The 20,665-nt window shown below is 44.6% G+C and overlaps 4 protein-coding genes across 4 annotated transcripts; 1 reads left to right on the forward strand and 3 right to left on the reverse strand.

Moving 5' to 3' along the window:
* The first annotated feature begins 399 nt into the window (after positions 1–399).
* Positions 400–1,984, forward strand: LOC129583949 (uncharacterized). The gene is made up of 4 exons (XM_055476011.1): positions 400–557; positions 667–720; positions 944–1,679; positions 1,769–1,984. Exons 2-3 carry the CDS (start codon positions 681–683, stop codon positions 1,672–1,674), a joined length of 771 nt encoding a protein of 256 aa, XP_055331986.1. The 5' UTR covers positions 400–557; positions 667–680; the 3' UTR covers positions 1,675–1,679; positions 1,769–1,984.
* Positions 1,985–2,967: 983 nt separating this feature from the next.
* LOC129583863 (guanylate cyclase soluble subunit beta-1-like) lies at positions 2,968–12,064 on the reverse strand. Its single transcript, XM_055475864.1, has 7 exons — positions 10,959–12,064; positions 10,529–10,602; positions 5,502–5,602; positions 4,241–5,430; positions 3,824–3,964; positions 3,427–3,581; positions 2,968–3,360 (listed from the first exon to the last, which is right to left on the reverse strand). The coding sequence occupies exons 1-7, from the start codon at positions 10,959–10,961 to the stop codon at positions 3,189–3,191; spliced, it is 1,836 nt and encodes a 611-aa protein (XP_055331839.1). The 5' UTR covers positions 10,962–12,064; the 3' UTR covers positions 2,968–3,188.
* Positions 12,065–12,988: 924 nt separating this feature from the next.
* On the reverse strand, positions 12,989–14,752 carry LOC129583935 (60S ribosomal protein L11-like). Its single transcript, XM_055475987.1, has 5 exons — positions 14,599–14,752; positions 14,359–14,521; positions 14,098–14,204; positions 13,554–13,796; positions 12,989–13,141 (listed from the first exon to the last, which is right to left on the reverse strand). Exons 1-5 carry the CDS (start codon positions 14,602–14,604, stop codon positions 13,097–13,099), a joined length of 564 nt encoding a protein of 187 aa, XP_055331962.1. The 5' UTR covers positions 14,605–14,752; the 3' UTR covers positions 12,989–13,096.
* Positions 14,753–17,378: 2,626 nt separating this feature from the next.
* LOC129584100 (uncharacterized) lies at positions 17,379–18,560 on the reverse strand. The gene has a single exon (XM_055476204.1). The coding sequence runs from the start codon at positions 18,558–18,560 to the stop codon at positions 17,379–17,381; it is 1,182 nt and encodes a 393-aa protein (XP_055332179.1).
* Between the last annotated feature and the right edge of the window lie 2,105 nt (positions 18,561–20,665).

The following is a 20,665-nucleotide window of genomic DNA, read 5'->3' on the forward strand; positions in this document are numbered from 1 at the left end:
GATACTCGTATGTACCCATTGACCGGCAAAACGAGCGGTTTTAACCGTTCGTATGCTGCTCATACTTTTTTGTCAGCAGGAAAGCACTGCCTTCAGCGGGCAAACACCTCCAAACAATTCGGGCACGCTGGGAGGACCTTGGTACAGCATTGTAATTCAATCAAGGCATGCAGGTCAAAGCACTTCTTGACCATAGCAGAAGTCTTTCCCATCGGACATCAGAAACATACGTCCGCATTGATGCCATACTTGACTTTGAACTTTTAAATTCACATAACAATACAATCAAGATTATTGTCAGTTTTTTCTCTCTTGAACTTTTTCCCACCTTGAAAAAAACGCTTGTACAACAGTAAGAATCGGTTATCCAACAGCGTCGTTTCACGCGCCAACCCGTTACGGGTTTCATGGCTATAAAATGATTGGAACGGCCGCACAGTTTGGTATCACACCTTTCGGTTCTGGATTACAGCTGAACAAGTTCTGCTTACTTCCTGCACTGTGCCTTTGTAATTAGCGATTACCTTACGGACGGAGTATCACTTATACAGAACCACGTAAGTCATTACGCTTTTATTTTTTATCAGATGCATAACGACTACTGAGTAGAGTAACATTACATCAGTATTACTTGTATTTGTATACACATCTTATGTACTGTTGCAGTTAATTTTTCCAAAATGGCATCAGTGCTGACAGCGGCCGCCTTGTTCACCTTAGGTAAGATTCTTTCGCTCATTACTTCTCAACTAATCTACTTACGTATGCTTATAAATTTGTGCATAAAGCCATTCTTTTATATATTCATATATGTACAAATAATATACGCTTAAAGATTCTAATATTCTCATACGTATATATATATATACACTAAAGGTCATCCGCATATTATAATAATTAATTGTGACCCATTAGTGTAATACGTATTGCCTCGATTTCGTAGTGTGCTCCGCCTTTGGTCAGGGGACGTACGGCTCGTACTCTTCACCACCTGCGTACTCTTCACCACCCGCGTACTCTGCACCACCCGCGTACTCTGCACCACCCGCGTACTCTTCACCACCCGCGTACGGTGGCTACAGTTCCTCCTACACTGCCCCGTCATCGTACTCGTCCTACTCGCCGGCGCCCTACGCTGCCCCAGCCTACCAACCGGCGTCGTACTCCCCGTCCTACACTGCCCCGGCGTCGTACTCTTCCTACTCACCGGCACCCTACGCTGCTCCGGCCTACCAACCGTCGTCGTATCAGTCCTATACTCCGTCCTACACTCCCCCAGCGTACACTGCCCCGGCCTACTCCTCGTACTCTTCGTACTCCACCTACACCGCGCCAGCCTACAAAGCCCCAGCCTACCAGCAACCAGCTTCCTACGGATACCAGCAACCGGCTTCTTACGGATATCAGCAGCCAGCGTCTTACGGATATCAGCAGCCGGGTTCTTACGGATATCAGCAACCCGCTTCTTACGGATACCAGCAACCGGCTAGCTATGGATACAACAAACCGGCATACAGCTCCTACAGCGCTCCTACCTCGTACAGCTCCTACAGCGCTCCTGCTTCTTACAGCTCCTACAGCGCCCCTGCTCCTTACAGCCCAGCTCCTTATGCCGCTCCTGCTTACAATACTCCTTCTTACTCCGCCCCGGCGACTTACAGCAGCGGCTACTAGATACGGTACGTTTACACATTGTTGTTATTTTTTCCTCATTGGAATTTATTTATTTTTTTGATAATGTTAATGCTGAACAACCGCTGCTTTGCAGAATGGACCTTTTTAGTGGCATCGATGTGAAATGGATTGCCAGGCCTATTAATAACAGTTAGCACTAACACACCGAATTTTTACTGCCGTTTTGTGTGCTTTATCCTAAATGCTTTTATAATTGGCTGAAATGGCTTTTAGAAAATTTAAACAGCTTGCTGTGCTGCGGCTTTTTTATACAAATGGTACGTGGTGGTGAAAACTATTAAAAAAAGAAGTTACGGTCATCCAGTTGTCTGCAGTTATTTGCAGTGAAGAACTTCTTCTGAGTATGAGAATCAGCATATTTCGTCGACAAAATTAATGAAGAACAAAACATCGTAGAGTATAATTACGCATGAATTAAAATCGTACTATATAACTCATACAGTTGATAAATACCTAATCGAGCATTCCAACTTAAGACTTGGTAATAGGAGCATTTTCTAAAGATTGTCGCATAAAGCCACATGTAAGAAAGCGGCTGTCATGCGCTTGAGTTTGTTCGATCGGAACCGTACAATTTCAGTGCTCCTGTAATCTGCACATTAGCAAAAAACGGTTAAATAAATTCCTTTCTTCCTGATTTTTTGCGGCATCGGTTTTCTCGCGTCTGTTTACGTGCAGAAAGGTGATTTGCCTGGAGTTTTATTTATGGTTGGAAAATTGGGTACTAAAATTTCATGTACACATTTGAACTTAATAATGGTTGGCGTTTGTTGCTGAATCAAGTTGTTTGGTACGCAGTAGGCACGAAAGCTGACCGTAGTTGGACTTTACTAAATTAGATTTTATTATTATGCTATTATTATGTGAGACAATACAATAATATACTTACTGCACGCCAGCACGCGCTCAGAGCACATACATGTATGTGATAGCAATATGCGAGTACGCTGAATTTTTTCGCCACGTAACCGTAATTCTCTAAAGACTGATGACATAATGATATTATTTACTCATCATATTCATTTGATTGGTATCATTGAGCGAAGCTCGTTGTATACATATTGAGAGATTAGATTCATATTATTTACCATTATTATTATTAAAATATTAACGAAAATTACACTATATGTTAGATAATTTGGAGTATTTCTGCACTTATGTGGTTGTGCACCTGATTTTGTGCTGGCGTAGTTCTGTTCATAGTTCGAGTACATTTGCAATCGCAAATCCACACTTTCCGCGCAAAAGTGCACGCTAATTTACATACAGTAGCCAACTTTTATTGCTCCAGTAGATTTTTCGACACATAAACATGCTGTCATAAAATAAGTTGGAATAGTTTCTATATACTGTAGAAGTAGATACATAAAAGTTAATTCATGGATGCAAAACGGTCAAATATAACTGCATTAAGAAGTAGCATACAAAACTCGTTCAAACAGGGAAGACTGGAACCAAAATTTAATATCACGTTCGTCTAATTTAAGCGAATGTCATACAGCAGTGATTTTCAGTAACGGATGGAATAAGAATGCCGTACGGGCATTGGGCACCTCTTTGCGCAACACGAACACTTCCATGGGCTCGGCTTTGCCTTTCATGGCGATATGGCCGCGTTCCTCGAAGCAGAAGGAAGGATCGAAATTATTCTCATCTTGTAAGTACCTTTAAAGACAAAAACAACCATAATATTAACAGCGCATGGTCTTATATTTTATCATTCTGTCTTACCGAAAGGCCGTCTCGGATATATTAATGTGACCTTTGGAGCCGGTCGATTCCGTCCGGCTGGCCAAATTCACTGTGTTTCCAAAGAGACAATATCGCGGCATTCGTTGCCCAATAACACCCGTTACCAACTCCCCACTATGAAGTCCAATCGTAATCTGAATGTATACAAAAAATATGTCGCTAATGACGGTATCCCTCCAGTATATTTGCCAGTCGCTTAATGACCAGCCGCACTACTGTGCGCACCCACGCCAATCGTTAGTCGTGATTAGCGTGTCAAGTTGTATTGCGTGTGATCCACACTCCCATCGTGACAGACAAATGGCTCGTTAATTAGGTGCGTCGGGCGTGCCGGTGCCCTTGTAAACCCGCACCGCGTTAACGCATATATACGTACCGTGACGGGGAGACCGTCTTCCCGGAGCTGTGTGGAGATATCCATCATCTCCAGTGACAACTTGGCGATCCATCGTGCATGACACTTGTTCTCCTCCGGCAGTCCGCTGACCGCCATGTACTTGTCATTAACGGTCTCTACCTACAAATCAATCGCCGCAATGATCCTAATTCACTCTTAATGGGTGTTTGGCACGTCGCTTAATCCTGTTTTACAACCATGCAGTCCACTGGAAATTTCCCAAATTCCACAAGACAAATTTCTTTCGAGTCTTTACATGTGTGTTAATCTGGTATGTATTTAATGTACAATCGTAATGCCTCAAGAGCTATGCTAATATGTCTGTATGACCTTTGCAGGTACAGCTGTGTTAGGAATTAACTTGGTAAACTCAGTACACTTATACAAATTAATTACCTTATAAACGTGTGGATTGAGTTTCGGATCAGTGAGTGCATCAAATTTGGAATAAATGGTGTTCAGGTAGTCCACGATCTTCATTGGATCATTTTTCTGGTCGACACAAAACTGCGCAAAACTCGTCACTCCGCAGAACAGCACCGTGACCTCTTCGTAGCGCTTAGCCGCCACCGGCCGGTTATGCCGCAACTCAATGGCCACACTGGCCGGCAATATAGAGTACACCAACTTATCCGTCTTCTTCTTCTCATCCTCGAGATCGCGATACATCTGCTGTAGCTGATCGGTCAGGATCTCCATATCGCGCGCCAACCGGTACTCCGTCTCGAAATGTTCGGACATCAGCACCAGATCGCGGGTGGCATCGTGCAGCGGAATATCCGTTAGGTGCGTATGGGCCTTATCCAACTCGACCAGATTGGTCAGACTGGGCGAGCAGATAAACAGCACCCAGTCATGCTCCGGCAGGAAGATCATCTGACCTTTGAGCTTTATATACAATTTCCGCAATTTGGCCACGGACGCCAGGGTCTGCAGGACGAAGACGGTGTTGATGTGTGACACGATGGTCTTGAAGTCGAAGGGCATGTGGGGACGGAGCATGTCGAAGATGCTGTCCAACGGCCGGTGGAGGCTGTCCGGGAGGAGTCGCGCAAAGGCTGTGCCCATACCGCGGATGACCAGACCGCGGTCGAATATCACATGGAAGGGGAAGAGCTGGGCGAAGGTGTGCGGCGCGATCTTGGGCTCGTTGGTGAAGACGGTACTGCTGCGCTCCAGCGTGTCCTGGATTTGGTCCTTATTGGCGTCGCGTTCCTCAATTAAGAACTGGGAGTGGTCGCAGTCGGGATGGCTGTTCTTGTCCATGTACACGCGAATGTCGATCTCCTTGCCATGGAGACGACTGGCCACGGTCTTGACGATGCCGATGACGATGGGCTCGAGGCCCTCGCGCTCAGAGTAGTAGTGTAGGATGACGGAGCGGTAGTCGCGTTTGGTGCAGCGGAAGGACGGGGCCCGCATGCCCGGGTAGATGGACGCCAGGTGGTCATGTAGCGCGTCCAGATTCTCCAGGAAGGCCGTGGGGGTGGAGCCCAACACGCCCAGGATTTTATCGTAGCCGGACTCCAGGCAGAAGTCGTAGAAGAATGCACCGAAGAGCTCCAGAATTTTGGGTACAGGTACATCTGCAATAACCGTATTCCTAACTACCCAGTAAATGTCACGCGTTTACAGTACAAAGAGAGAGGGACATTACTGAGGATCTTTTCCGCTGCGGTCACCAAGCGGAACGTCATTTCGTCGTCGTACACGCATCGTGTTAGAAAATTTCCGTCAATGCTCACACCCGCTTCTTTTCTATAATTGTAAACCAACACGCTAGCATCAAGCAGTTTAATATATTAAATATCCCAATGATTCGAATGTTCTTACATCTATATAATTATGTTGTGTTGTACGTAATTATAGCTTTGAGATAGAGTGTCTATGCCACGAGTACCTGTACAATACACTACAATACACGTGGTACACCATAGTATGTATTTTACATGGTATTCGGTTCGATACGGTATAATGCTGTATGTCTATACATTACATTTATCGGTAATAAATTATAAAATAATAATAATTATATCTGTTTGTTTCGTATCTACGCATATGTATCGTATCTGTATCGTATCTGTGTAACTTACGCACTAATGTATGCAACGTATCTATAACATAAAATATAATATTATAACTTCATGTAGCTTTCTGTCCTAAATTTTTTGAACTTAATTGTAGTTTTTTACCGCGGTTGATTTGGTTTCGTCGGAAGTCAGATCATTAAAAAATTAACACACTAATAGTGTAGCTGAATGCATACAAAAAGCGAATGTTACGAATCAACTGAAACGTCACAGTGGTAAAACGATCTCGGAGTAAATGTAAAGAAATGCTTTTTCTTCTTCAATTTAAACAGTCAGAATACATATGGCTGCGGGTGGTAATGCAGTTTCCAGTAGCCGGTATTCCGGCCCGAAGACCAAACGGCACAAATACCGGAAAGCCTGCAACGGCATGTGGTATCGCCTAATGGCGCATTCGCCGATCGACGCCGCCAATAGCCAGTAGTCATACACATAGTGCAAGGACGCATTTAATATCTTGTTGCAGCCAGTCAGTTGCCGGGGCGCTGGCGTAATTTCTTCCCACGCCTACACTGCTAGGGAATCGGTTGACTCCCTTCCTCTTATGCTCTGTCTCCCGCTCAGCAAGTGATGAGGAGCGGAAGTAGTGGAACGCAGCTGCATCTCACTAGTCGCACATGACCGCGCTGCTAGGCAGTCACCAGCTGCAACGCGCTTGCTTGATCAGAGAAGAAAATGGGAAAAGAAAAGGGAATTGAATAGCCGCGCAGCTACTGTACAGATAAAAAAATCATTACACCCAAATGTGCCCATGCAGGCACAAGTGGCAGGAGCGCTCTCCTCTCGAGCATGGATGGCCGATCTGTGGCCGCGTGGCTGGTCGATCGCGTGGTCGCCCGAATAGAGCCTCTTCAGCATCCCATCATTTTTCACGGGTTTCAAAGCTTTCAAGGGTACTAGAGTGAAAATGTGCAAACAAGGGATGCGCTCCATAATTTGCAATAATCCCCGAGATATGCCGGCACTTCCGGCGGGCAGTCGCTCTCTGACACCTCCTCACTGTGGCCGCTGTAGTGGCGCCCACTACAGCGCCTTCTTCACTCTGGACAAATGGATATTATTCAACACCGCATGGCCGGGATTGCCACATCCAGTGGGTAAACGTTCCAGAACAGAAACACTTGCACCGCCCGTTACATGCAGTTTTCATGTGAGGTTGTCGACCACGCCGCTGACCGCATTACGTATTCACTATGGGCGCCGGCATGGCCGTAACGCGATTCCGCCGTTTAACCAGCAATTAGATTCATTTCGTGGGTGTGCACGCGCCTGTGACATCCGCTGACGCGGGATGCTCAAACCTTTCAAGTGGGATCGAATCACGCTGGACGTGATTGAAATGTTGTACCGCGCGCTCTTTCGCTCGTGTTTCTTTATATTATCTTCCAGTCCCTTAGTAAAGATTAAAGAATAACCTCTCGCCTTTTCTGGTACTATCAACTTTTTGCAGCTGATCGGTTTTTAGCAACGCGGTTGCACATACAAGTACGGTATACCACATGATTTTGCATACCGGAACATACCGGTAGCACAGTTGTCAAAGTATGCATTGTGTTGACAAAAAGTACATAGTACTAGAAATTTAAGTAACAGACATTTCGTAATTTTCCAGAATAAAGTACGCATGAATTATCAGCTACAGCTGTACACGCTGATGTGCAGTTAAGTCGCTCGGGTTCATGAAATTATGATTTTAATATAAACATTTAATAAATAATACAGCAATAAAAAGTAATTGTTCAAAAAACACGTAAGTATACAAGGTACAAACAACGAGCACTGCTAAAATAACAGCAAGCTTTCACTTAATCCAAATCAGACCTAGAGTATCTAATCGTGTGTTAATTCAATGTGTTCTGTAGAATTTCTAAGACATCTGAAATTATAAAATGGACATAGAGTAGGCAAAAAAGATCCCACCGTATCATTAAGTCTGTGGAACCACCCACGCAGTTAGTTGCGTACGCCGGAGCGCATATGCACCCATCGCCCGCAGCCCGGCACATGGCAGCGGCGGCCGGGCGCATGGAGATGTTTTTTGCCAGTGTGTGGCATTTTAATTTGAAAGCAATCCGTGATAGCGTGCATTTTGTGGGGGATTGAATGCCAGGAAAAAAGCCGAGTGTGTTTGCATACATGTGCCCGAGATTGTTGTACTGGAGGGACATGCGCCCATGGTGCAGAGTGTCAACAGCTGCAGGCCATAATCCCCATCAAGAATGTCTAGATCTACGCTACAATCCGTCCACGATAACGAGGCTGACTGGATACCCTATCAAATTGACAACGCGCTGTAACCCGGCGATCATACAGTAAAATGGTGGGTGATTGCGCAACCGGATTTAGAAGATGTCTCGTATCGGCCGCACACTGCAAAGACGCGTTCATAATGTATGTACAAACAATATCACAGCGGTTGCATAATACGACAGCCGCACGCGTTCAATACAAAACCACGGCTAAATCAAATTTCGGTTTCTTGGCGAAAATTGTAAATACGGCACGTGCATATAATACAGTGCAGTGTAGCATATGAGTATCGATGATTCCCGCGGGACAGGATCATCTTAAGACCCAAACCATTAAACCATCCCGCCGACGTTTCCGGATACACTAATGTACTCTACATCGACAACGTAGACGAGTACCAAAGTACCACACACACTCACGCCCGCTGCTGTGGCGTCCAGATAATGCTGATCACAATCTTTTTTCTCTTTCAACAAATTCGCAAACTCTTCAAGGCTGATACTCATCAAATCATATAAAGCGGCTAACTGGTAAGTATATAAGCCGTTTGTACACAATTTATATTTTCCATTGGATTATCAGAACTTAAAGGCCAAACGTCTCCCTACACTTGTCGCAAGAGTGGTTTTTTTCAGGATTACGGTATTACCTATAACAGTTTGTTATGCTTTTACCTGACCATGAGTACCGTTCTCTATGACTGTATAATTTATTATCGCGTATACGCTCAATTTTGTCGCATTTTGTATAAAACTATGGGAGTAATTAACTGCAAACAGAAAGATTTAATCTAGTTCTGTAATCAATAATAAATTTTCGCTGGTTATCGCTGTTACGGTGATGTCCTAATTGTAAAGGTCACGCACCGCCGGGGGCATGGTTTGGTTCCACGTTTATTTATGATATTCACTTTACCCCCCCCCCCCCAACAATTTGTATATCAGTCTTCAAAAATATTAGTATTTTAAAATTTTTAAGTACAATAATGAGTAACCTGAAATAATTCTGTTCATATGGTAGCTACCCTTTTTCAAAGGTCAAAGAAGTGTTTTTCAGTCAGCCATAATACTTTATCCATTTTGCACGCAAAATTTTACACGAATATTGATGACGTGGTATAACGCAATTACCGGTAGTGCTAAAATTAATATTGTACTGCTATATAGAATTTCAAATTATGATCGAGCTCCGTATTTGTCATTAAGCTGCAAGTAATCAGCTGGGCCCTGATCCCGCACAGCACGTGGCCATGTACTGCGGACTAATCGACTGCTTTTAATAGGCAGAACGTCATAACGGAAGAAGAGAAGCGGAAACAAGCCGATACAATGCGCTAATACTGTACTCGTATATCTCTGTGTGCCGGGCCTGCACGGGAAGAAAACAGCTGATGAATATGTATGAATACCAGCTACTGTGGTTTGAATGCAGTCTTTCTTCCGTATGGACTCTCTATTAGCCTATTCAGCTGCCCAATCCCTGTTTGCCCAATTAATTATCCCTGCTCACCGGAAACTACACTGTCACCCACCAGGTGAACCATACACACAACCTCGGTCAGCTACTTGATCAATCAAATTATCACCTTTCGCGTTATGTAAAACTGCGTATACGTATACACCAGTGTATATTTTTAATGCCCATTCAAATGCAGACTGCAGCGCAATCAAGCGCGATGCAGTTCGCTTTGGTGCCCACATTGGTAATCACAAGGTCGGATTTTCTCATTAATTTTTCATTTAATAGGAAGTATATGCGCAACTGGCACTATGCATTACCTGGGCGTACGTCAGGGCGCTGGAATCTGAACAACAAAACGAGCGCACAGAAAAGTTTTGATATTTAAAAACCAACAGCGTCAAAGTTTAATTTTGCGGTATAGGCTAGATTTACAAGTGCTACGTTGTGTTAAGTAAATTAATTTCTTTCCGACATTTTTGTAGTACGCACTTACGAGTGCGTTCAAGTGAGTTTAAGCAGAAATTTGCAATGCGATAAAACATGTCATCGGTATGTCAACATCGATATCAGTTGTTCGTCACGTCGTAAAAACCCATTAAAAAACCAAGCGGTCCGCATGCAGATCACGTTTTATGAGCCAACTTAATGGACATCATGAGCCTGCAAATTGTTGTAAGTTGTGCTGTCTGCGGCGCGGTGCGCATTTGAATAGCATTAAATTTTTCCCGTACGTAGCAGCCGTCACAGACACTGAGAGATACATAAAATAATCAAAAACTTAAGCTGATTGTAAGTTCATACGCATTTCATTTATATATTTTTCTAACTGAAAAAATGTATGTGTGACGCGTATTTTATAAATAAACCGGCAGGGAAACCTTACTTGATATCCTCCCACGTATCCGCTCCGAAATTCCTCAGCACCAGTAGCTCAATGGCACGATTGACGAATCCATACTGACAATAGAACAAACACACTGAATGGCCATATTGCATATTACATAAGTGTAACAACTTTCTACAAAAGGATAACTAGTGTATGCATAGCATTTGCATGGGTAGGGGACGCATAAAAAGTCGAAACGCGGTGAGGCGTGCAGCTGCACGTAGGCATAAAAGAATCCCCGAGCAGCCGGCACGTCCGCCACATTATAACATCAACTTCCGTGACCAGCCTGTTGTTATTCTCCGCACACACTGCCCAAACGGCCAGCCCGGCCCGTTTTCGGCTAATCATCCTAATTCCAAACTACGACTCTCTGTACAATTATTATCATCCGGCGTGGAGTAGCATTACGCTGATTACGACTTACCATTGTTAATTGCCGGATCAGGTTCACGGGAGATAACCGTGGTATCGGGGCAGGAAAGTTAAACCACCAAATAAATCGCGGATCACACAGAGAACAACAAACACACCACTGCCAATTATGGCCAACAGTAGATTAATTTAAATGTCATGCTGATCCCGGAAAATCAGGGAAGCCGACTAATGTGGTACAAGAACCGGGAAGCCGGGGTTGCATTGCGATATGACTGACACTTCCGTATCAGCGAGCGAGGCTTTACACAGCTGCCGTATAACACTGGCCCAACTGACACATAATGCGCACGATATTGGGCCGTATATATACAAAATATCTGTACTGTGCCGCCGATCACTGCTGCGCGTATATATGAACCGAGTCGCGCGGCGCACTGATCAGCTCGACCGGATATGGACTGCGTATAATATGGATGGCTTCCTTCGGCACCGTGATGCGATATAATATATTGCCAGGGTGGGCAAATGGAATGGAAACCGCGTTACCAGCCACAAACGATGTCTATATAATAGTCTGCGCGGGCAGCTATCAGCAACCGAAGCCGATTACATTATACCCGCGCGCCGGGGCCACGGAGTCTCGAGGAAATGGGCAAAGCCGATTAAATGCCAAATAAATTCCCGCTTTGACGACGCCGCGACGCTGGCGCTATAGCCAACAACGTCCCGGGATCAGAAAAACTCGGCACGGGAGAGTCGGTGGGATCAGCAAATTTGCTGGGGCATCCAGTTTCCGATCGGTTAAGGTTAAAAGAGCGCCGCTGGGGTGCCGGCATCCGGGTGCTGCACTGCACCATTCAGGCAGCCCGCCTGGGCGTTGCTGCGCTCAGCCGGCGGGAGAGAACAATCAGCGAGTCTGGTCCCCGTGGAGGCGATGGAATAATACGCATCGGCATGCCGCCAAACAAACTGCGGTACATATATGCGATATATATTTGATTATCCGCGGTCGCGGAATACATATATATATGCCGGGATGAGAGGAGTGTGTGGTTATGAAGATGTGATCGGATGACGGGTTAAGAGTTTGCGCCGCTGACTATTGTATTAAGTCTGGCCCAAAACAATCACGGAAATGGACCATCTCAATTGGAACAAATGGAGTTTAGATTGACGCTGGGCTTAGGCTGCTGTGTAGTCACGTATTAGCCTATGTACGCATGCAGGCGGCTGGCTTTAAGCCGCTCTATAGCTGCGCGGGGCTCTTACCAGCGCAACCCCACGTCTCATTCAAATTTTTTAAAGCCCAGCCCATTTTTTTGTGCCGGCGTAAAACAGTCCTAACTAGGGAGAGAAATATATACCGAACTGGGGATTGAGATTGAAATGGAGCTCCCTTAATTGAATCTTGAAGATTATGACAACACATCCTTTACAATTGTCCATAAGCGCTCCATTTCAGCATAGTGCACTGAATGGTCGCAAGAAAGAATTGTAGTGCAACGGCACAGGATTATGGCCTTTGCTTGGTGTTGTCTGCTTATTATGTGCACTAAGACGCGACGCGATTCGAGAACATTTTCATTTTTCATGAATCTGAAGCGATAAACACAAAAATTCTGTCCACATTCAAAATATAAAAAAATTGCATTGCTAACTGCCTAAAAGTCTCTCTAAAGGCGAAGTACACCATATTACGGCGATAATAAACGAAGTACACCATATTAGTACTCGCAAACATACTACGCAGAAACTGCCAGCATTAAGAATAATAAACCAGCTCGTCATCCCATCGTACAAGATATGTAGTTGCGCTACGTCGTTAAAAATTTTGATCCTAAAGTAATACGTATTTCGGTATTTGTACAACGAAGTCTGAAACTGTTGTCTTCAGTAAACTTTAGACCTTTGTACCGCAGAATGCATACTCGTACAGTCGTATGTACTTAACCATAATGATCAATTATCTACCGAAGTGACCAAACAATACTGTTCTACAGTACAGGCTGTACTTTGGTCACTTTTGCGACCAAAGTACTTAATAATTTCATTTACGTATCCGCCAAATAGTCGTCAAACCCATGATGTTCAATTTTATTTCGAATAGGTGGCATTTCACGTGATCCTACAGGTTCCTTCCCAATTTTCATCCGAGGAAAAAGACAGAAAATAACACAAAAAAGCTTTTTAATGTTTCTTTTCTCCTTTTCCTGGCAGGATTATACCTTCATACTGCAAAACACAAAAGAAGACGTAAGCTGCAAGAACTGAACACAAAATTCATACATGATTCATCATTTTGTTGCACCCACGGTCAGTGCACGAGGAAAATACGAGAACAATCAATTTCAAAAATAGGCCGCCAAGCATTACAGTATTTCGCTATACACGACTGTTCATAAACAGGCTAAACGAAAAAGCAAAATAATCGTTCCCATGAAAACTCAAGCTTTTGATCCCAAAATAAACTGATAATTATTTCAATACTTTCTCATGGATAAACGCATGTATAGCAATCAAAGATTTCTCGAACAGTAGAAACAAAAGTTTATAATCAATTTACTAGTAGCTGTCACAATAAGTCTCCACAACGCGCTAAAGACGTTCTCGGAAACATAAAAAGTCTTCCTCTGTAAATGTTTACCTTTTGTTGGAACCACTTCATGCTTTCTTTGCGGGTGACGCGGTGTTTCCGTCCGATTATGCCCGTTCGTCGTCGTCGATCAACAATGGAATAACCAGGTCGTCCCAATACCACGTAAAAATCCATACCGTAGATACCAATGTTCGGATCATATTTGATTCCAAGATCAATGTGTTCTTGGATACCGAAACCGAAGTTTCCGGTTTCTGAGAAGCATCCTTCGCGAAGTTCGTATTCTCGCACCTGAAATGCAAATAATGCGAAACCATAATTATCGTATTCGTTTCAATTTCAAGAGCGCGAATATCCAAAATACCCTGTAGCTACTTCACACCAAAAAGACAGGAGAAACAGGGAAACTCGTAACGAAGACGCATTTTCCATCTGTTCAACATTATAACTTCTCAAAACAGTCTGAGTAGGACAAACTGTAACTTTTTAGAAACTTTCAACACTCATTTTGAAAAAATAGGCGACAAAACAAAAAGAATAGACTTAATAGCTTATTTTTTCATGTGAAATAAATCTACTGCGCATTGCGTACCTTTAAACCTTTATCCAAGATTTCCTCCGCTTTGGGACCACGTACTGTCACATGCACGGCGATCTTTTCGTTACGTCGAATGCCAAACGATCGAACCGTAAATCTCGCTGCAGAATTACAATGCTAATGAAACCAATTGCTGTATATTTGGATAACTCGCAGAGCTACGTTAAACGTAATTCAGAACCCTCAAATTTCCGACGAACCCAAACGTCTTCAAGTCCCCAAACGAAGACTGCAGCCATGTTCGCTTCTTCTTACCTTTTGAGAAAACTGGGGTCTGGCCGGTGAGCTGCTCCAGCACTTTGGCGGCACGAGTCAACCTGTCACCAGATTCACCCACACAGATATTAATGCAGAGTTTCTGAATGCGCAGTTCGCGCATGGGATGTTTCTCGGGATCCGCTTTCTCCTTCTTCTCAACCTGCAATCGGTACGAGTACGATAAACAGTGATTCCCGGTGAGCATTCTTTAATACGTAAAATCCAAAATTGACTTACGGCCATTTTCTCACAAAAAGATGACAAGGGAGCTGTCCAGACAATCAAAATCCGCAGATATACCTCGCGAACCCTGAAGAACTCTGGATGATAATTTTTGAAACTGCGTCGCCGACTGCTGCCGTAGCATTCAGCGAGAATCTGTGCGAGTGTACTGTTTGTGGTAGGCCGGTTGGTGGAGAATGATGAAATATTTTCAGTCGGTCGCCACATATGGCGGTAGTCAGTGCGAATTTACGTACAGTAACTGCCGGACTGCATCAGTACGTGGAACGTACAAAATTGTTGTTACTGAAAACTTATGAACTTGTTGCTGTAGAAAATTACTTACTATAATTAATAATTTATAAAATTATTGCAAAAATTTGTGAAGCAAGGTTATACAATGAAAGGCTACTTTTCCCTAGTTAAATATATATGTGTGGGAGGTTATATGTAGTTATAACTTATGGATACTGAGAGCCCGGAAAAAAACCCGGCGAAAGACGCTATATATGTAGCTGCTGTGGAAAATTAGCATGCTGCTACGGTAGTTAAAGTGGACTAAAACAGTACTTTAAATTTAAGATGATATGTATATTATAATGATTATAGTATTTACTGTTTATTTGATAACGATTCAGTCAAGGTTCTATTGTTCCTGATAATATTCTTCTTCTGTAACTTCAAATGATACTTCACATCCCTGTACTCCTGAAGGACCGGGACACTAATCAGAATGACCAAACAAAGTTAAACAATAAACAAAACATATAATTCATGCTTAAATGAAATTCACTTTAAAACAACCTTTTTTCCTCGCTTGGACAGCTTGCAGACTGCTCAATAAATCTAGAACTTGCTCTCTGCAGCCTTTAGCCTACTCGATTGTGCACTCTAGCCGTACATCTGGCATAGAATACTCCATATACACAGCAGTGACCTTTACACTCGGTCGCTCTTTGCATGTCGAAAATGCCCGAATCGGATGATGGCGACGATTTTGAGGATGACCTATCTGGCCTACAGTTTGTTGATTTGGTTAACAAATTATCGGAAATTGTTCAGGAAGTGTATGCCAACCCACCATCCAAGAAAACCAAACTCCATGCTGTTCTCACCAAACACAAGGACGCACTGGAGCAAATCCCTTCCTTATTAAAAGATCACCACATCCGCCTCTACGAAAATGCCCTGATGACGGAAACCGAGCTCGGCCATGAAAAAGAACGTGTGATACAGCTAACTCGCAGGAATCACGAAGATACCGGCACCCTGATCATCGGCCATTGCGACAAAGAGAAATGGCTGCCCACCAACAATCCCGTGCCACAAAAATCCTATGCTGCAATCGCCAAAGAACCCCTGCCTGCAGTAATACTCCAGCCGAAAAATAAAGCGTCCCTGCCACCCCACCAATCCCGTGCAACACCGAATGAATTGTCCAAACTATCAAACGCCCTTAACACAGCCATCCCTGCTGGCGCTGCGAATCTCAACGTGACTGACATCCGTCCCATCAGTGGTAAGCGTGTCCTACTTCAGTTCAAAAATGCCGACAGTGCCGAAAATGGTAAGTCAGTTTTACAAAACCATGCAGAAACATTAGGCTACGAAGTCGTCCCTATTAAGCCTAAAATGTCAAGGGTTATTGTTCGCCGAGTCCCGAAAACACTGTCAAATGATGACCTTCTAAATGAAATAAAGGCCAAAAACATCCTTCCACCCAACTCAGAAATTAAAATTGTCATCCGTTTAACCAGTCGGCGCGAATAAGTTTCCACATGTGCAGTTGTTTTGGAAGTCAGTCAGGCTGTTCGCAATATGTTGACTGACCACCGCTTTTTAATGATTCAGTGGTGACGTTGTCCCGTAGAGGATCATGTATACATCCCACAGTGTTCCACGTGTTGCGTTTATGGCCACACTTCGACGAAGTGTGACAAATCACCCCGCTGTGCTTACTGCGCTAAAGGCCATTTGTCTACAGACTGTACGGAAAATGATGATTTTGTATTTGTGTGCCCGCTTTGCAGTGACAGCAATGTTTACATGCCGGCCAACTACCATTCAGCATACGATCGCCCATATTGTACTGTTTTCAAAAATTCGCGGTATTTTTACAACCAAAACGTTACAAAAAACCGGTAGACGACGTTGAAATTTTGGAAACTAACTTAACTGAGAAAACCGCTGTTTTTAATAATAAGATTTTGTCAGATCCGGTTAACCAACAGACTGTGTCTCTTCGACAGCCGAAACATCCGGCTCCTGTTGAAAATATCCGTGTGCGATGCTGTAATGTTAGAAGCGTAAAAAGCAAACGCGAAGAAGTTAAATTTCAGTTCGAAATGTATTTATCATGCTTTCTTCACTCATTTATAGAAATTTTCAATATCCTTCAAAAATCAAATAATACAAACACAGACAAAAAAGAAATGCAGTTTTCACATGCTATAACAAGAAAATTTCCTCTAACTTCTCCTGATCCGGTATTGTGCCCATAACGCACATAGCGTTTCCTCTTTGAATCTGTATGGAGATCCGCTGCCGGAAAAATTCTTTCGCGCGTGGTTGCCCGGTAGTGGTCGCGATGAGCTGTCCGGTTTTATCGACCAGCATCTTAGCTCCGTCGCCCAAAGGTCCGTATGTTTCAAAGGCAGCGGCAACAAAATTGTACCTTGGCTGAAGCCACGCATGTTTTGCGAGCTTTTTTGCTTCGGCTAGTTGCGCTGCGGCACCGACATTGACGGCTGTACGGTCGAGATATGAAGTTGCCAGAGTGTCCACACAGGTTACGTCTATTGCGAGTGGTTTACCACGTTCCCAGGGACAAGCGTAACTACATCCGGTCTTTTGTTACCTACTAAGGCCAATCCTTTCGGCTCCACTCTGGCAGGGAAACCACCCGTCGTTAACGCGCGAGCGAACTCCTTGCTGATGCCATCATGTCTGGGTAGTCGTCCGGCTGATCGTTTGCACCGCAGTCCATGTCTCCCGAACTCGTCTACCCATTCGCCGCATTTACATTCATGGGGAGTTACAATAGGAGCACCTAAACGTAGAGCGACGCTGGTCTGAAAATCGATATTTTCCAGCAGATTACCTAGGCAAGCAGCCGGCAATGCGTGAATCCAATAACCCGATTCTGGTGTTGACACCGCCTTCAAGTGTGCGACTTCTGTGGCAGAGACACGGAGTGCTGAAAGGTCAGAAAGTGCACGCAAGGACGCAGGAGTGTCCCAGGCTTTTTGGATGCCGTGGAGGGGTTCAGCTGGCACATCATTCAAGCCGGTAAGCAACTTCCAAGCCAAAGTTGCGGAAGTTGTGTCGGTCGGTGGTAGAAAAGGGCATAATTTAGAGATAAGCGAGCGCACAGAGGAAGCCGATGCCAAGTAGGCGGAGGGAGCTAGCTCCTCGGTGCGTCGAATCCCTAAACCACCCAGTCGAACTGGTAACGATGTCTGCAACCACGTTGGATGATCCATTCTGACGTTGGTGATCTTCTCCACAGCGGCGCGGAAAGTTTGGTCCAGGGTGTATAATTCATCCGAAAACTGCCACGCCAGAGAGGTGCGAAGTAAGTGGACGATTTTTGGAACACCAAGGCAGTTTTTCAACAAAAATAGTGCTTGGTGTTTCGGGATTAGCACTAGTCGTTCACACATGTTCTTCACTTCCTCCACTCTTTTTTTAATCACAGGTGCTACTCCGGTCGGCAACAGAGGTGATCCCAGGAGGCTCAGCTTCTCTTTAGACACCACCGACAAACTGGGGAATTTCGTCTGGAAAATAGCAGCTGTGGATTCCCGTTGAACATCTGATCCACCGCAGATAAAAAGTTCACATTTTGAAAGGTTCACAGACAAACCGATTTTTTCCGCTTCCGCAATGAGGAGCTCAAAATTGCAAAGCACTTCTTGTGGGCGGCCTCCTAGTGTCCCGTCATCCATGAACCACGCGTTTAGTTGCGTGATTAGCATGTCCACGATATATTGTACAACCAGACAAAACAAAATTGGCCCTAGCGGATCTCCTTGCTGTACGCCGGACTGCGAAGAAATAATTATATCGCCAAGGAACAGTGAAGAGTGGTAGCCATAGCACAGCTTTACGAACGGATAATAATCCGGTATGATATCAGCGGCAATCTTCAGAATTTTCTCACGCGACACAGAGTTGAAGGCGTTTGCAAAGTCGATTTTCAGCAGCACTTTTACTTCGTCGCTGTAGCGTAAAAGAAAGTCCCTTGACGCATGGATGACACCTTCTACGCCTTTCTTTGTGCCGCAGCCTAGTTGATGAGGATGGAAGATAGGTGTAGTAATCGGACGGATTCGTGAGTCGACCAGTTTAGCGGCAAGTCTCCTGTAGGTATTGCCAACTGCGATTGGACGTAAGCCGCCATCCTTTTTCCGGAGTGCGATGAGACGAGCGCCGCAAAGGACAGGCCTAATGTCTTCAGGGATATTGCCAGTCAAAATGTGGTTTAGCAGGTCCGTGATTGCATCGCACAATTCTTTTGACGTATCATCTGCCCTCCCGCCGAGTAAATCCAGAAGGTGCTGAGGACGCAACCCGTCTGGTCCTCCGGCGCTACCCTTCGGCATGGATTCCAGTGATCTGAAGACCTCATCTGGGGTGAGTGGGACAAACGAACCATTTGGGTCTTCGGGCAAATCTGGAATAGGGGACTCGGGATGTTTGCTCTGCATTGCTTCAACAACTTCAGAGGTTATTTCCGCTACGGAATCAGACGAAAAAAGTGTGCGTACAGCGCCACTAATATTAAAATCGTCAATCTGTATGCCAACTCGCCGAGCCAGGTCTTCGTCGAGCGTAGCGCGTCGAGATTTAGGTTTCGTGGTCGTTTCTGAGTCCTCCAGTTTTCCCTCTTCAAACTAAGCGACACGATTCTTGATGTGAGTAGTCAGGGAAATTTTACGGGCTTTTTTCGAATCAGCAGGGAGAGACAGTACTGCAGATGGTGCTGACAGCAGGCGCAGCCATGAAGACGAGGAGTTTTCCGTGGTAGCACGTCGCATCAACTTTGTCAGCAGTACAGCAACAGATGGCCTGGCTGCTTTTGGTATCCTTCGCATAATTCTCCGCTTAGTCCAGGACGCTACCACGGCGGAGATTGGCGTGCCAGCTTGCGGGTCGGGGAAAAGAGGAGCAGAGGTAGTACTATGAGCAGGAGGAGCGCCAGGAGCCGATGAGGGATTAACTGGCACAAGTTCGAGGTCCCTGCTCAGGCTTCTTGGACAGACGGGTCTATGCGTCCCCCATCTTCGCAGCTCTTTTCCGCATCCCGAACACGTAAACAGAGCAGATGACATCGTAGAATATTTCGGTGGCTACAAAACAATGCGAGGAACCAGACCCAAGTTCGTCGAAAAATCGGTGTTTGCCACTGAAGAAACGACCTACCCGGATACCTGAGGTTCACACAAAGTGTTCCCCTCAAGTAATTTCGGTAGATGCCCAACAGTCATCCATTGCCCAGCGGGGATAGTCAAAGAAATAGATGAAGATTAGGTTCGTAGGTAAATTGCAAAATAATGGTGAGAAATAGAAATAGAACAGCTATTGATTATCATGCTATTGATTATGCAAATAAAAGGCACTGTTACCAAATAGCAGATGGGAAAGAGTTGTTACTGAGAAGAACAATTGTTACCTGGGAAAAAAAGTAACCGACGCTCAAGAAAGGCGTAAGCCGGTGTAACTCCACTTCTAACGGGTTTATTGTGTCCAGCTTTATAGTTTATCGTTCGTGGACGCTCTCGTGTGCAAGCCACATTTGTGGCCACAGAAGTTAAATTGTTCTCTTCAGTCAGTGATGTGACCGTTCTTACGGAGACATACGACAGGCCTTTCATGACAGATTCCGATTTCGCTGACCTAGATAATTTCAACGTATTTCGAAAAGCCAGGTCTGATGGTCGTGGCGGTGTGGCTATTGTCATTCGTAACACATTACGCGCGATTCCCAGGCCTGAGCTGGAAACTCCCTTACTTGAGATTCTTTGTGTACAGTCTCTGTCTCTTGATCGAATTTTTATTGCATTTTACGCACCACCCGATA

The sequence above is a fragment of the Paramacrobiotus metropolitanus genome, unplaced genomic scaffold (genome assembly GCF_019649055.1).
Source record: "Paramacrobiotus metropolitanus isolate TYO unplaced genomic scaffold, Prichtersi_v1.0 Parri_scaffold0000012, whole genome shotgun sequence".
NCBI classification, from domain to species: domain Eukaryota; kingdom Metazoa; phylum Tardigrada; class Eutardigrada; order Parachela; family Macrobiotidae; genus Paramacrobiotus; species Paramacrobiotus metropolitanus.